This window comes from Vanessa atalanta, chromosome 13, assembly GCF_905147765.1.
Source record: "Vanessa atalanta chromosome 13, ilVanAtal1.2, whole genome shotgun sequence".
Classification (NCBI taxonomy): domain Eukaryota; kingdom Metazoa; phylum Arthropoda; class Insecta; order Lepidoptera; family Nymphalidae; genus Vanessa; species Vanessa atalanta.
The window spans coordinates 5,146,462-5,162,986 of NC_061883.1; the positions used below are offsets into that span (position 1 = coordinate 5,146,462).

Below are 16,525 nucleotides of genomic sequence, written 5' to 3' on the forward strand. Positions count from 1 at the left end.
TATAATTATTTTTGTTTTTTTTTATTTTATTTATGACAACAAAATGGATTGTATGTATGTAATAAGGTATGATATATTTTATTTACATTAAATATTTACAAATAGTTATTATATTATTACATACAATAGCAGACTCATAATTTAGCAACAAATACACACATTCGTCGGCATTTATGTCCATATAAATTTAATTTAAATTTTAATTTTTCAACATTGGACGCTTGAAGTCTAATACTTTTTTGATAAAGAATAGTATACCTAGGTATTTTCTAAACAGCTGTCTTTTTATGTTTTAGGGGGCAAACGAGCAGGAAGCTCACCTGATGGAAAGACACCCCGGGTTGCAGATGTCCATGGTTTGCAGGTGCGTTGCCGGCCTTTAAGGAAGGAGTACGCTCTTTTCTTGAAGGTTTCCAAGTAGTATCGGTTCGGATAAACCGCCTGCGAAAGCTGGTTCCACAGAGTGGTTGTGCGAGGCAGAAAATGTCTTAAAATGCAATCAAATTCATGATTTTTTAATGATTATTATATTATTTTTTTCTTTCTACTTCCTTATGTCTACTTCTGTTAACTCCCATTTGCATGGTGTACATGTTTACTGATTATGAATTTGAAGAAAAGTCGTTTAATTGTTTTAATATTTATTTTGTACATAAAATGGCATATGTCTTTTAGGTAAAGTATCTTAAGTTTAAATAATATCACTTTACTAAACATTTGTGTCTATAACTCAGTTTTACACATACGTCTTATTTACACACTTAAACTTAAATATCATTAATTATAAAACTATATTCAAAGCATAATAATATATTTGCAGATTACAATTTCGAGATTATTGTTACAATTATTTCCCTTAAAAGTCATGTTAATTGATTTTCATTCTACAACTGTCCACGAATCGGTAACTAAAATGGAAGACTTTATTGTCATAAAATTGGTAACGAAATATTTTATTATTTAAACAAATTATAAGTATTAGGTTATTCATTTGTTCAACTATTATTGTTAAATAATAGTTAGGTATTTAATTCAATGGCTATTATTTAACATCAATATATACATATAACTCACATGCTTAACATTACTTGGAAGACTATCCGATTTTGCTGTATAAGGCACAAAGAATTCTATAATATTCAATTAAATTATTTTATTCAAATTAAACACAAATAACACATAATATTTTACTGTAAATAAGTAAATTATTGAATATGAAGGTTAACAGAGAAGTCCACTAGATAACAAATTATACTGTACTGTATTCTAAAGATTTATAAAAACATATTCTCTATATTATATTTTCATGATCAAATCTAGTAGTAGCGTATAAAACAATTATTATGCATTTAAATGGCACTAAGTGCTATCATTAAAATATAAAATATATTTAATTCAGTTATATTGGACAACCGTCCCTTTTATGAAATACTGCCTTAGATGTCATTCGAAATTTACAATTGTTCTTAATCTACAATAGTTTAATTTACAAGGAAGACTAAAACTAGAATTATTTGTTAGTTAAATGGCTTATTAATTTAAACACCGCTTAATAAAACCTAGTGTTATAACACAGAACAAGTACTGACCAAGCGAACAATCTAAAACTAAATATAATCTCTAAAATAGTTTATTTATATAGGAACTTTTTAAATCTATCACTCATACATAATCTGTATCATACAATTACAAACAAATATCACAGATTATAAATAAACAGGGAATGGACTGTCACCAAGGTCGCCAGGGTTTTTCCTCTTGAGGTTGTCGTCTAGTAACCAATGCGAGGGGCGCGGGTTCCTCTGATGGGGGAGGAGGTGTTCCCCAACCGGAGCTGGCTGGGGAGTAACATCTAGGTTCTGATGACGATGAAGAGGCATCTCGTGGGGAAAGTGGTACGAGTGTAGGAACGGCGCCGATGGTACTCGCACTTACTCCAGCTGGTAATACGAGGGCAATGTCACCGTTTGATAACCTCGTTGGAACAAGTCGAACTCCAGAACCGGGACCAGCTGTAAATAAAGTAATTATTAAACATATTTCAAAAATATTATATTTACTTATTTTATATATTTTTAAAATATTTGCTTTTATCATTAATATTGGAAATTAAAATAAATCAATATCTAAATGAATAACGAATACAGTATTATGGGGTACAAACTGTGACCATATTTTGTAAAAGAGTAGGTATTCTTAGTTCAAATTGTAGCTATTATTTCTCAATCTTTAAATAATTGTCGCAATTGTAATCTCAATACATTATGATTATTAGATTAATATCAAATATGCTTACCAGAAATAAATATGGTTGAATGTTGAGGAGGAACAACTGCATCTTCTATATCCGACGGGGGCGTGGGCGCCGCAAACGGCCTAGTACCGGGATTAGTCACACATCCTTCGAGATGTCGTACAAGGCGTTTTTTCAATCCCGAATCTAAACCAGGAAACTTAGCGACTTCGGATAAGCAGTGCCTATAGCCTGCCTTAAATCTATCCGGTGAACCAGCACCTTCAGAACGAAGACCCTCCAAATATTTCACCGTCATTTCTAAAATGTCTGCCTTTTCTAGTTTTGAATGGCGAGCCGGCTGAAACAATGAGTTTTTTTTATAATAATGCAATATATTTTAGTAATGGAATTAACGAATTATTTTCGTCGAAAATAGAAATCTTATACTTTTAAGCAAACTGTTCGAACTGAAATATTCGATAAATTTTCTTTGAAAATATTGTAAGAATTGTTATTGTTGCTTTTTTGAAGGAAATTTTGTCTTTTGGGGCATAGTACTCTCATATTGAAATTTATAATATGATAATTATAAAAATACTTACATCTTTTTTCATCGCGTCAAGGGTAAGTGCTTTTAGTTCATTTAAGCAGTTGTTGATGCGCGCCCGACGTCTCTTTTCCATTATAGGTTTATTACTCTGCAACAAAGAGATAAATATTAGGCTAATGCTTGTGGAGAAAAAGTAATTACAATACGTATATCATAGAAGTACATTTCTTAATTTGTATAATAAACATCTATATTCTAGATTGAGGCTGAGGCTTTTTTAAGCACATTTCTCTAATTAACTGCTAACTTTTATCAATTAGAAAGTGTTATAGTCAAATACATTAAATACTACTTAAAAATCTCCTTGGTTAAAGAATTTTATTCAACTCGTTTTTAAATAAAAACTTTTCTAAGTTAATATAATATAATATATTATTATGTCAAAACGGAAAAACACCAAAATTTTGCCAAAGACCATTATCATCGTACTTTAACAGTAAAGTTAAAGAAAAACGCGTGACAAAAGTGTCCATTAATCTACAATAATGAGCGCGTGCGCAGCTCAAGGTGAAGGCCGTGATTGGCGCGGACGTGACGCCGGGTCACGCGCGACATGTGATTCATGTTTGTCTATCTTCGTGTTCGTATGCGCTGAGCGTACAAGGCTTTGATGTTCCACCTGTCATCTTTATGTACATTACGATGACGCGTGATAACATAAAGATCTATCAACTCTTATTTGTAATTGTGTATTTAAATTCATCAAGTTTACTTTGATACCACTAAATATTATTCAGTTTCAAAACCAACATAGTTTAAGCTGAGTTTTTCTTGATCGTTATTTGCCTTAAATAACCACATAATAAGGAAAGAAAATTTGCTACCGACATTATCTTAACATACTAAGATGTGAAACAACTGACCGTAACGATCATGGTTAGAATCATAATAAAAAATAACAATAGCCTTTGTGGGTCAGCATTGAATTGGCGACTGTGAAATTACTAGCCAGCCCTATAATAATTAGATCGTATATAAAAACAAAAATGATAATGAACATTACAAGTTAAAAATACGAAAATTAAATATTTTATATTCCTATTTTTGATATTCAAATCGAGATTATGAAGTTCTTCACAGCCATATCGATTATAACAAATGACGTTTTATAAGAAGACAGAGTTGCAGATAACATTGGTAGCCGACCTCCGGTGCGCGGGTGATCACGTTTTATTAATGTCAGGTTTGTTATCAGTTGATACTTCAATGAGCAATTTAAATGAAATGTGCTTTATCTTAATATTGCCAAGTAATACCTACTTGTGTTTATTGAAATAAACACAGGCAGTATTAATAAAAATAAAGAAATACACAACCAATAGTATCATAAACAAAACAGTTTTAAGACACATATTTTTATGTATTGTATATTAATATAATTTAACTCAATCTCTTAATTATTATAATTTTAATCGGTACGAGCTACAATTAATGGCATTAATATATTTTTAAAGAAAAAAGATAATTAATATAATGTCTATGGCAATATCAATAGGTTTTTTTAAATAATGAAAAATAATTTGTCTTAGTCTAGCTATTACTTTTTTTATTAAGCTAACACACGACGACGTTATTAACCGTCGCATTTTACGCACGTCTTTTCTGTAAATTGGTTTTAACATTTTTACAAAGAGAAGACTCTCTTTTTACTAGATTTTTCTAAGTTAGGTATAGAGCTAAAATCTATGAAGCTATTATTTTATCTATCCTTCGTACAGAGCTAATGTGATGTCACTATCACTATGCAAGTGCTAGCTCTTCTTATCTTGCTTTAAGTCAAGTTTGTATATGGAGTTGACAGGACAATGCAATTTTGAATACAATAAGGATTAGCAAAACGGGCTGCCTTGTTCTAACTCGTGTTTGTAAAGAACAAATAAAGGAGTCAAATGACGGACAGCTTTTAGAACTAGCATGTGTTTGTAGTAGCTACATTTGAATACGTCACTATTGTATCTACAAACGCACATGTATTGATTTTTCTGCCGCGTATTTTAATCATAGAGCCGCTCTGTATTACTATGCTCTGTATTCTATGCTCTTTGAGAATACTGGTTCAGGAAAGTTATTATACTTATGTCACGTTAAATAAACGAGGAAAACCGTAGCGTTCTTTTCGAATGAACTTATAAAGTAAAATAATAACCTTTATTATTTTGCATTTTCGTTTTTAAGTTGACTAATATGAAAACATCAATACCCCTTCAATTACGCTATTTTCTTACAAAATCGACATTGCGCCTGTTTTTAAAAATAAAAAATAATAAAATATAATATTTTTAAAATAATATTTAGTATTGGAATTTATTATACATTGACGAGTACAGCCCTGGTTTTGAAATTGAGGGACGTGGAGGCGGCACGTGGCGCCCGCGTCTCTCGCCCGATACGGCTGTAAGGTAGTAACACGCCCGCACTATCAAGTATCGCTTTGTTATCTACTTCCTTGCAAGTTCTCTCGCTGGAGTGACGAGCATGATACAAGACAGCAAGCAGACACATCATATCAGTTAGTTTCCAGTGTATGGTACATTTTCTAATAAATTGTCATATTGAAAATTTATGGAATATTTAACTTTTGAAGTTATTTTGTCAATGAGACCATCAATTACCATTTTAATTGTAAAAGTTTGCAAACAATATAAATACCGTGGTCAAATGGAGTTTGTGCTGTCGACATTATGTTAATGTTTATGAGTCGAATAAAAATAACGTAAATCTCTGCAAGGAATATTTTGCGTTGTTCGTCTGTTAAGAAACAGTCTCAGACGGTAATGTAAGGTTTACGTAACGCGCCAAGCGCACGGAATTAGTTCGAGGCGCCGGCCGCGTCACCCATCGCTGACACACGTGCGTCTAGCGCGCGTGCTCTCCTATGACGCGGTGACACATTTTCCGTTTATACCCACTGGCATTGGGCATATTCCTTTTTCCATATGCGCGTCAACTTTATCGAGTTATCATACTTTGAATGAAAGTTGAAACGAAGTAACAGTTAATATGTTTAGAGCCGAATTTAGCTAGCTTGTACGATTTTTAATAAAAATATATTTGTTATCATCTCGTTTAAAATTAAATCCTTACACTTAATTTATATTTATAAATTGTAGTGCAATCCTTGTCTTAAATAGCTTGAGCTAATCTGCAAACCACATCCATTACATTGCACTAATAAACGTCTAAGGCCCGAAATATCATCGTCGGAACGCAATAGCGATGTACCGCATTAGTTGGCAGGACGCGCGGGTGAGTCGGCGCTGGCCGCTGGCATGCGATTGCCCGACGCGTGCCAAGGCGTGGGAGCGGACGCCGCTTCCGGCACGCGCTAGCAATGCGCTACACATGGATGCGACAATAAATCCAATGGCGTTTTTAAAAACTTTAATATCATCATTAAGCTACTGGCATGTCAAAATAATTGCTATAGGAGGTAATATAAAACATACAACAAGAATTACACATTATTACGAGTTTTTTAAGAGTTCATTAAAATAAAATAATTTGCCATCATAAGATCAATTTATTTTGAAATTAAAAAATAAAATGATGTGAAAAAAAATTTTTTATAAGCAAATGTGATGCGATCGCAGGCATTGTGTGCGATAACGTTTAATTTAATCTGTGGCCATTTGTTCGTTGTAGGCGGGTCAGGAGAGTGGCGCGTAGGCGCAGCGGCCGCATCGCCCGCCGTCTAATCTTGCTGAGATGATATTTATCGCACGATGATAGATCGTTCGCCTACTCTAATAGCTTCCTACACGCGTCTTGTTTACGACCCTCGTCGCCGTCCGATTGTTATAGTACCATATATTATACAGGTATAGTGCTTAATGTAGCGTTCTTGATTTATTGGTCGTTCACCGCCGTATAATTGCATTTCTAATAAGCTATATTATGTTGATTTAATTATATCATTAAACGCAAGCAAAATATATGACATATAAGAATAATCGTCTGTAACAAATATAACATATTTTTCTTAATTATGATAATAAGATCGTAAACCTTTATTAATGAATATTAACGACATTAAACCATTCAAGTGGTTCGATAATATTTTGTTTACTTTGGATCTTCTAATTTATTGTTAATAAATAATCGGTTACTGTATTAACGATGAACAGTCACGTATCGACTTTATATTCATTGTGAGCAATTACATTTTAAAATATTTATACGTGGGAAATAAGTAGTTTGATGAGACGTGAACGAACATCATCTATGTGTTGCGTGGGGCACGTTCCCACGACAATTAGCCCACGGAAGCCCACGCCGCCCACTTACATTGACTCATAGCGCCCGCGTAATTTCTCACTACTTGACTTTACTCTTTAATACCTAATATGACATAAACTACTCTATTTGCAATTAAATAATCTTGAGAATAATTCTTTAAAATTGCTATTTCATGGTTGATCCTTTTAGACTTAACAGTAGAAGGTATAAAAAAGCGTAAAGAGGTATGTTTTAAAATATTAAAATGATAAATTATAAATTTGTCTGTAGATAATGATACCTATTTACTTAATCAATTATCACTATCCACAATCGATTTCTACGTCGAAATTCGCGTTTGTTCTTACACAATAGCTACAGAATATATTTGTTTTCTCAAACGTAAAAAGAATAGACAACCAATTTATCTTGAGATGGAACAAGACACCACACGATAAACGGCGAGTCTTCGCTTTGTGCTATTTAGATGGAGATCAAACAGTAGACAACGGATTTGATATTGTCACAAATCAAAATCATTGAATAATGTTATAAATAATATATGGAATACAAATAGTAGGTGTTTTGTATTGCACTTAAACAAGAAGGTTTAAAGGAATCGTGGAATAATTCTTCTGCAATCGTGACGTTTCGCTTTGCGCAGTTTACATCGACTTGCTAAACAGAAGCGTGTAGACATAAACGTAAGATAAATAAAGTACATACCTACGTAGCAAATACATAAAAAAATCATCTAATTCTGTTTCATTAGTAAATCAGGAAAAAGATTCACAATACTCATTTCATGGTAAATCAGATACAGCCTTCCAAAAATGTATATACATTATAGTTTCAACTACATACAAATTAATCTAAGAAAAAAATTGCAACGAGTGTTTGTCATATGTTTGTGGGATGGTTATATGGTTCTATTACCATGTTTTCAAGGAAAGATTTGTTTGTACAATTTAGTGTAATCTTGAGAATATTTATTACATTTTATAAAGGTATTTTTGTTGCAAGGTTGTGTAATACAATTTATTGTAAATACTTTTTTCTTTCTATTTTAAGACCTACCTTATTAAATAATAGAAATTATAATAACTATATATATAAATATATAGAATAAAACAAACATTATGTTAGGAAATAGGAAAGTTTAACAAACGAAAAAAAACCTTTTGGGTTTTTTAAATACTTAGAAATGCTATTGAAATTACGCGTTGAACTCTTTCATATCGCCATAAATTAATCCATGAAAAGCTATAATAAGTGATCAATATCAGAATAAAAGTCGTTACTTCGAGCCGTACAATAATATTTAGTTTGAGAGATTTATTATACATAACATGATTAAAAAAGTAGACTAGCATTACAAAAATGTAACCAGGCTTGCTAATAACATGAGAGTAGTTACAATAACAGAGAAAAACTTACTCGTCTATTATCTCCAGTTTTCTTCTGCTCCTGCATTCCTGTTGGGCTCATAGCCACGTTGGACACCCCTTGCTGGGGGCTACCGATGCCCGTCACCATTACGAACAATCACTAAACACGCGAATCGTGTGAACTGTCACAGCATATCGTCTTATGACGCGTGTAACGCTCGCGCTAGCCGTCGCACGACTGGCACGCTGCACGACTGGCGCGAGTCGGCAGCTATCGGCGAGGGCACGCGTACGACCTGCGTGTTGCAGTCGCGTGCCCGGTTAGGTTGTTTGAGCACGACACGGGACACATGTCATTATTATTTTAAAAAATGAATAATTATAATTTTTGCTCATAATATTTTGTTTTTTTATTAAATTAGTTATATTTCAAGTAATATCTAAATACCTATAAAATATGACATTAGCATTTTCTCATATTCCAATATATTATATTTATAAAATGTAATTCATTATTTTAACGAAACATAAATATATTTGTCATTCAAAAAAAAATACACCGCTTGTGAAAAATGCCTAGCTTAATTCAAATAGAGTTGAAAGCTGACATCGCTCGACGCCACCGCAGACTCTAGCTTCATTTGCTCCTTAGTTGTTTGCCCCTTGGCCGCGCGGCGTACTTCAAAGTTCAAAGTCTGCTCTCTAGACAGATGCTTTGCATAATAATATGCAAACGTTGTTCGGAATCAGAACACAGCCCATTACACGCCAAATCTGAAATTTTCATTAAAATTTCCATAACTAAATTATTTCATTTTCAAATCTACGTATATTAAACCATTATATTTCTTATGTCGATGCTTTATCAAATCATATTTATGAGGCTATTGATTCTCGTTTTTCTGTTTCCTTACAAGATCTGTATTATTTTGCAACTCTGGTTAAAGTATAATAAAATATAGTAAGTATATATCAAATATGACTATGATTTTCATCACTACAAATATTGAAAACGGGATATTTACCATTTTTTTATTTGGTGGAGCTCGTTATTTTGACATTATCTACGAATGTCTTGTTTACGAGGCTGAAGTTTGCGGGTAGATGTTATGGTAAATATCCCGTTTTAAATACTTGTAGTAATAAAAATAACCTCGTTAATTTAAAATCTTATATGATTTCCATATTTGTTGTATGTTTATTTATATGCCGCATCCATCAATGGTTTGAACGTTTTAAAATTAACCTAATTCTTAAAACACGCCTAAACTGTAAAAATTCTTAGAAAATTGGCCACCGTTGTCTTATAAAAAATGTTGTTACAATTTAACGGACAAAATAATATTTCTTTTATTTGTAATCATTGTGTTTTTTTAAGCTGTTTAAATGGTTTTGCAAGACAGTGCTCTATTTTAAATGTGTTTATGGCATTTTACATTTGAAGTACGGTATTCTGTTAGATGCATTCTAACAACAGATAGGAACATTTTTCTACGTCCGATAATTTCAAAATCACTTTTCGTTCTGCCAAAATAATACCCAGTTGGATATAACACAGTTTAAATATTTTTTTCAATTACAGTAATATATATAGTTACTCTCTAGTGAAATAGTTACCTTCCAGTTTATATATACTAATTATTAAATAGATGTATCAACTGTAATTCATATTTTCATAGACACTAACTGTAAAAAAACAACTGTTAATATTTAACTAGATTTCCCAGGCTTCTTGTGTCAAATATTAAAACTGAGAAAAATAAACCCGAGGCGAAATTGGACATCTCAGCCTTAGATAAAATGTTGATTTTAATCAAATCAAAATATTTGTTTTAATAAAGCCCATGCAAGCTTTTGCCATTTTTTTAATTGACAATTTATATGATTGAATTAAATTCATTGCCGCCGGTTGTATACGTCGTAGACATGATACAGAATGCAGATACAACTGACATTGTAACTTGTCATTCTAATAAATAATAAATAATTAGTTAAACAAAAAAACTTTCTTTGAAAGTTTTCTCCACCGTGACTAATATAATGGCTTATTTTGTGGGCTTCGCGGTATATTTTTACTAAATCGCAATAGAGTTACCCCTGTCATTGAATACGTTAAATCGTTTTGGTCTCGGTGGCAATAAAAGTCTGAGAGACAAAAGGGTTTATTTTAAAATTCCTTGAAATACCACACAACCACTGTAACTGAATATATTGAAGATAAATAAACAGTCAATGTGAGAGGTAGGTAGAGCTACGAACCGAAGCGAACCGCTTGTCGTCGAACACAATGTAACGAAGACAGTCATTAGCTTCAGACCTGACGCCGAGACAAGTCAAAAAAATACTTTTAAAACACCGCAACGACAATTGTACTGCATACATTATATTAAAACGGGAATATTGTGAAACAGATACATACATAATATAGAGATGAAATATACAATAATATATATATATTTATTTAATTTTTAGGATTTCCTAAAGATGTCATCACTTGATTCAATTCGGATTTATTGCAATATTAAACTCCTAAAATTCTTCGAACTTCCTAATATTTGGAAAATATATAACACATATATTTATATTATGCGGTTTTAAAAATAACCATAAAAAAATACTAATTTATTTTGACATTTCGTGGTCTTTAATAATAATTCATAAGATGTGTTCAAAATAAAACTAGGGTAAATATAAAAAATAGGTTAAAAAAATCTTGTGTTGAGCAGTCAAAAGAAGTTTTACAACCTGCTCTACATGAATGATTAAAACATTTAAAATAGAGCAATGTTATTGTTTAAGCCAATCCTAGCGGTAAAACAGAAACAATTTTTAAGAAAAATAGTCCGTTATCTTCTATTGTTTGTTATATTTTATATATATTTGTACAAACGGGAAAAAATCCCAAAAGTGTACTAAATATTTTATGATTGCATTGCTATTTTAGTTTTGAAAATTTACATTTAGGTTTCTTTAAATTTGTAATCGTCTGTTTTTATCAAGTTTAATAAATAAAGATTCATTTTATGTCAGGTTATTTTTACCTTTTTTAAGTACTTATAAAATGTAGATAAACTCTCTTTTCAATTAACAATATTACTAAAGAAGGCATTTAAAAGGAACCAAAATCTAACAATAACTATATTAAAGAACATCAAAACTTAAAATTGAAGTCAATATCTAAAAAATTACGTTACGTACGTCAAATATCCTTAGCTACAATTGTAAGTTTTGGTCTAGTGGATAGCTTTTGCTGCTGCTGACTTTACAATATCAGAGATATAATTTAAAAGTATTTAGAATATCACGATGACAAAATTATGTGAACAGAAATGTTTCTATATTTCGATTAAATTGGTTGAGTTCAGTTTGTTTGTGCAAGTCCGTCTGGGTAAGTACCACCCACTCATCATATATTTTACCGCCATACTGAAAATTGCTATGTTGAGTTGTTGTCACATTGGCGATGTAAGGATGGGTTAATATTTCTTACAGCGCCAATTTATATAGTGGTGACCACTCGTCTACTTACATAGATTATAAAAAAAACTCTCATCCGTAGTGCACTGATGTAGGTACTCTCATTTTAGTCAAGTAGTTGAATTTATATTCTCATGCTAGCTCTTGAAATAAAGTTGCACAACCGTCATAATGATCTCTTTTGTTTAATTAATTCGACTGTCCATACGGAACGTATAATAATTAAATAAATTCAAATAAACTTCAATATTTAGTTATTTCTTGATAAATTAGTACTTATAAATCGAACTTGCGAACCAAAACGTACATTAGTCACAGCGCCAGACGGCTGTTAATTGTAATGAGGGTGTAATTGACATAGTCATTCCGCAGGATAGAGTGTAGGCAGTTCAAAATAAACGTTTATTGCATAATATTTTCTTAACATAAATTTTTATTTTATGCGAAACGTTTTAAACTTTAATTTCAATACTTTTAAACCTTTATGTGACGTCGTAAAAATACTCACTAATAAGTTAAACTTAACAAAGGTTGTTATTGACGAACCCTTGCATTTCTCCGTTAACAATGTATATAGCGGGGATCAGCGCGTGTTGGCAAATATTTTGAGGCGAATTGTCCTTTTGTTGATTTGCTTTCAACCCGTAAATTTTACTGCAAAAATTAAAGTTGAAATTTTAGCTGTGAAAAAGTTTATGAGCCGCCAAAGGCTCCTAACAAAGCTTAACGATCGGGCTGTTTATGACTGTATTTAACAGCATCTTACAATCTCCACGTCCGTTGCGTCCTTTAGCTATTGTTCTATTATATTGTTGCACAAAAAAATAACGGTTATAGTTTGGTTAAGAAACAGTGATAGCTTCGTTTGTATACAAATTGTTTATTATTGATCTGTCGGCAAATACTTTGTTATGTCTTATCTGTATATACAAATCAATAAATGTAAGTAACGTTTATCTCAGAAACAGGTTAAATGTCATGAATTCAAACTTTTTCCTGCTTAAATCTAGAATTTATTCGTGTAATTATATCGTTACATCCTTTTTAATCATATAACATTGCAAAATATTAATCTAAATTAATAAAATTAATATCAATCGTTGAGGACAAAATATTTAAAAAATTAAACAGATGCGACATAAAATTACGGCGTTATCTTGTTTCCTTATGTTATTGTTATGTTGAACTAGAGATGGATAAACAATACATTGGCCATAAAAAATAATCCTATCGATGAGATCTATATTTAAGAAAATAATACATCTAAGAACTAATATATAATTTTTATATTATCTCATTTATGACTATGTCATTATTTATCTTGCACAAACAAATAACCTTAATTATTTTGCCATATCCACGTATCGCATTCCATATTTTTATAATCATCATAAACTTTTGCACGATTACCTACACTCAGACGAAAACTCAAATAAAAGTAATAAGTTGAATTACGTCGTTGAATAGAAGATAGAGAACTTTATTAATTATTGAAAATTTATCCTGACAGAATTCCACAAATTTGGTTTATTGTGCGTGACTTCCAAGTATATATTGATGAAAGAGCTTTTAGCATTATTAGATTTACCAACAATAGATAGAAGACTAGAGTCAGTAGACTCTAGTAAGGACAGGTTATCACAAGGAAGATGGAATTAGCACCAGTATTCACTTTTGTATTATCAGACTACACAAACATCTATAAAATATATGATATCTGTAAGTTTTAGGTCGAGGATTCCTACCTTCTTTGCATCTACTACTACTAGATCTCATGAATTGCACTTGCAAACTGTTTTAAAGATTGTGAATCTTAATATACTACACATTATTTTTCGGTCAATTATACTTTATTGTAAGTTGAATTACAATCGATAAATTATACTCTACCGATATTTGCAGCTCCGGCGATATTTGCAGCTCCGGCGATATTTGCATTCATTAAGTCACTTAATTTTTTTTTATTTAGATAACCATTCGTCTACAAAACATTGATGTCGCTTGCTTACATTTATTCAGTTATCATGGTCGGCTAATACATGTGTAGAATGCATTTATTTTGACTAGAAGCAACACCTAGAAAAGAAAGAAAGCTAAACAAAGTTTTTTTTTATAACTAAGTAATTATAAATTCCTACTAACACGGTTTTTTCGGTCTATGAATGAATGAAGTGTTATAAAGGTATCTCACGAAATGTTGTTTTTAGGAAAATAACGTGTAGGTATGAACAGTTCTGTAGATAATTTACATTGCAAAAGCTAAAATATTTGTCCACCTATATGTACAACACTTACGAGAAAAATCTAAATATATTTATACTTTTGACCTTGGATATTTTTTTTATCAGATGTTGGACTGTAATGATTTTTGGTATTGCATTTGCAATATTATGCCTAAGAGCTATACAAATTATCAGCCTTGTGGGTTATTACAAGCTTACACTGTTTGTTGGCTATTGTGACCGGACTGTTGGAATATACAAAAATTCAAGCCTCTATACATAATAGATTTCTCTTTCATTATATTATTCAATCTTTCACTCATTCACATTCGCTCACCACTCATTCAATCAACGAACAGCTTTACTTGATTATTTAATATTCATTATTAAAAACATTGTCAAACAGTGCAGACGTGTCTTATTATACCTACCCCATTTCCCTTCAGGTTATGGGCCCAGGTCATGTTTAAAGTTGTTTAAATAATTAAAATTAATAGTAAAAGTGTTACTCAAAATGGATTCGCGAAGTAAAAGAAATATACAACAATTTAACGGTGATCGCTATAGTACTTGGAAGTTTCGTATAAGGTCACTACTAGAAGAAATGCAGTTATTGCCTGTTATTGACGAAGAACCACCACCAATACCAGATAATGAGTGGATTAAGAAGAATATGCTAGCAAAAGGTACGATTGTAGATTACTTGGGTGACACATTTTTAAGCTTTGCAAGAGGTTCTTCTACTGCAAAATCCATAATGGCCGAACTAGACAAAGTATATGAGCGGAGGAGCTTAGCGACTCAATTGGCTTTACGTAAACAGTTACTTAATATGAAACTACAGCCAGATGTGACACTATTCGAACATTTTAACAATTTCGATAATATCATTACTGAATTAATATCGGCTGGTGCAAAATTGGATGAGATGGATAAAATATCACATTTACTTTTAACTCTACCCACATCATACGATGGTGTTATAACGGCACTGGAAACACTTGGAGAGGAACAATTGCATCTATCTTTTGTAAAAACTCGTCTTCTAGATCACGAAGTCAAACTAAAGAATACCACGACGACAGAACTCAAAGTTTTACATACATCAACGAATAAATTCAAATCGCAGAACAAAATTGGATTCGATAAAAGGAAATCATATAATTATTGTAAAAAGAAGTCATACGCCGGAAATTCATCATATAAAATTTCAAAATTATATTGTGATTATTGTGGACGACGAAATCATATGAAGAAGGATTGTCGATTTTTCAAAAAGTTACAACAAAATGGAGGTAGTAGCGGCAGTAAAACAGCAGCTGCGAGCGCTTTGCAAATCAGAAACGATAACGAGGACAGTTTCGCATTTATGTTTTCAACGTGTAAGTTGTCAAATTCTTATAAATATCATATTAATAATATTGTTTTCATTTTAGATTCGGGTGCAACTGACCACGTTGTAAATAGTAAGGAATTATTTTCTTCCTACTCAGAGTTCACAACACCGATTAAAATTGGTATAGCTAAGAACAATGAAAGCATTCAAGCGTTTGGTAAAGGTACAATAAATGTCACTACTAATTTAGGTTTTCAAGGGGCGATTAATAATGTATTATATGCGCCGGACGTGCCATGTAATTTAATATCTGTATATCGTATTCAACAAGGAGGTATGGTTGTTATATTTAAAAATAACAGTGTTTATATTAACAATAGTATCAAGTGTTTAGTATCGAGTGTTATCAGTAATAATTTATTTAAATTAGTTTTTCAAGTGCATACGCGATCTCAACATAATTTAAATTTGTCTCAAACTTCTACATCTTACGAACTATGGCATAAGCGTCTAGGTCACTTAAACAAAAATAAATTTAACATTCTAAAAAACTTAATTGATGATAGTTACCTAATTAATGATATTATGCCTAATGATACATTATGTGAGTCTTGCATACTTGGTAAACAGTCGCGGTTGCCCTTTGCAAAATCAAAAGATAAATCAGTCAGAAATAGGCCACTTTTTATAGTTCATTCCGATATTTGTGGTCCTATTACACCACCTACATTTGATGATAAAAATTATTTTATTACTTTTATTGACGATTTTACTCATTATACAGTAACGTATTTGATGCATTCTAAATCTGAAGCATATAAATGTATGAAAGACTACGTAACAAAATGTGAAAATTTATTTAATTCTAAAGTTGTTAATTTATATTGCGATAATGGCCGAGAGTATCTTTCAAACGAATTCAAAGAATTTTGTGTTGACAAAGGGATAATGTATCATTTAACGGTTCCTTACACCCCACAACAAAATGGTGTATCAGAAAGAATGAATCGTACATTAACCGAAATGGCTCGAACATTGGTT

At 31.6% G+C, this 16,525-nt stretch overlaps 1 protein-coding gene across 1 annotated transcript; it reads right to left on the bottom strand.

The window, feature by feature from the left end:
- Nucleotides 1-1,526: 1,526 nt before the first annotated feature.
- LOC125068127 (protein hairy) lies at nucleotides 1,527-8,688 on the bottom strand. The gene is made up of 4 exons (XM_047677144.1): nucleotides 8,499-8,688; nucleotides 2,839-2,934; nucleotides 2,297-2,594; nucleotides 1,527-2,012 (listed from the first exon to the last, which is right to left on the bottom strand). The coding sequence occupies exons 1-4, from the start codon at nucleotides 8,595-8,597 to the stop codon at nucleotides 1,732-1,734; spliced, it is 774 nt and encodes a 257-aa protein (XP_047533100.1). The 5' UTR covers nucleotides 8,598-8,688; the 3' UTR covers nucleotides 1,527-1,731.
- Between the last annotated feature and the right edge of the window lie 7,837 nt (nucleotides 8,689-16,525).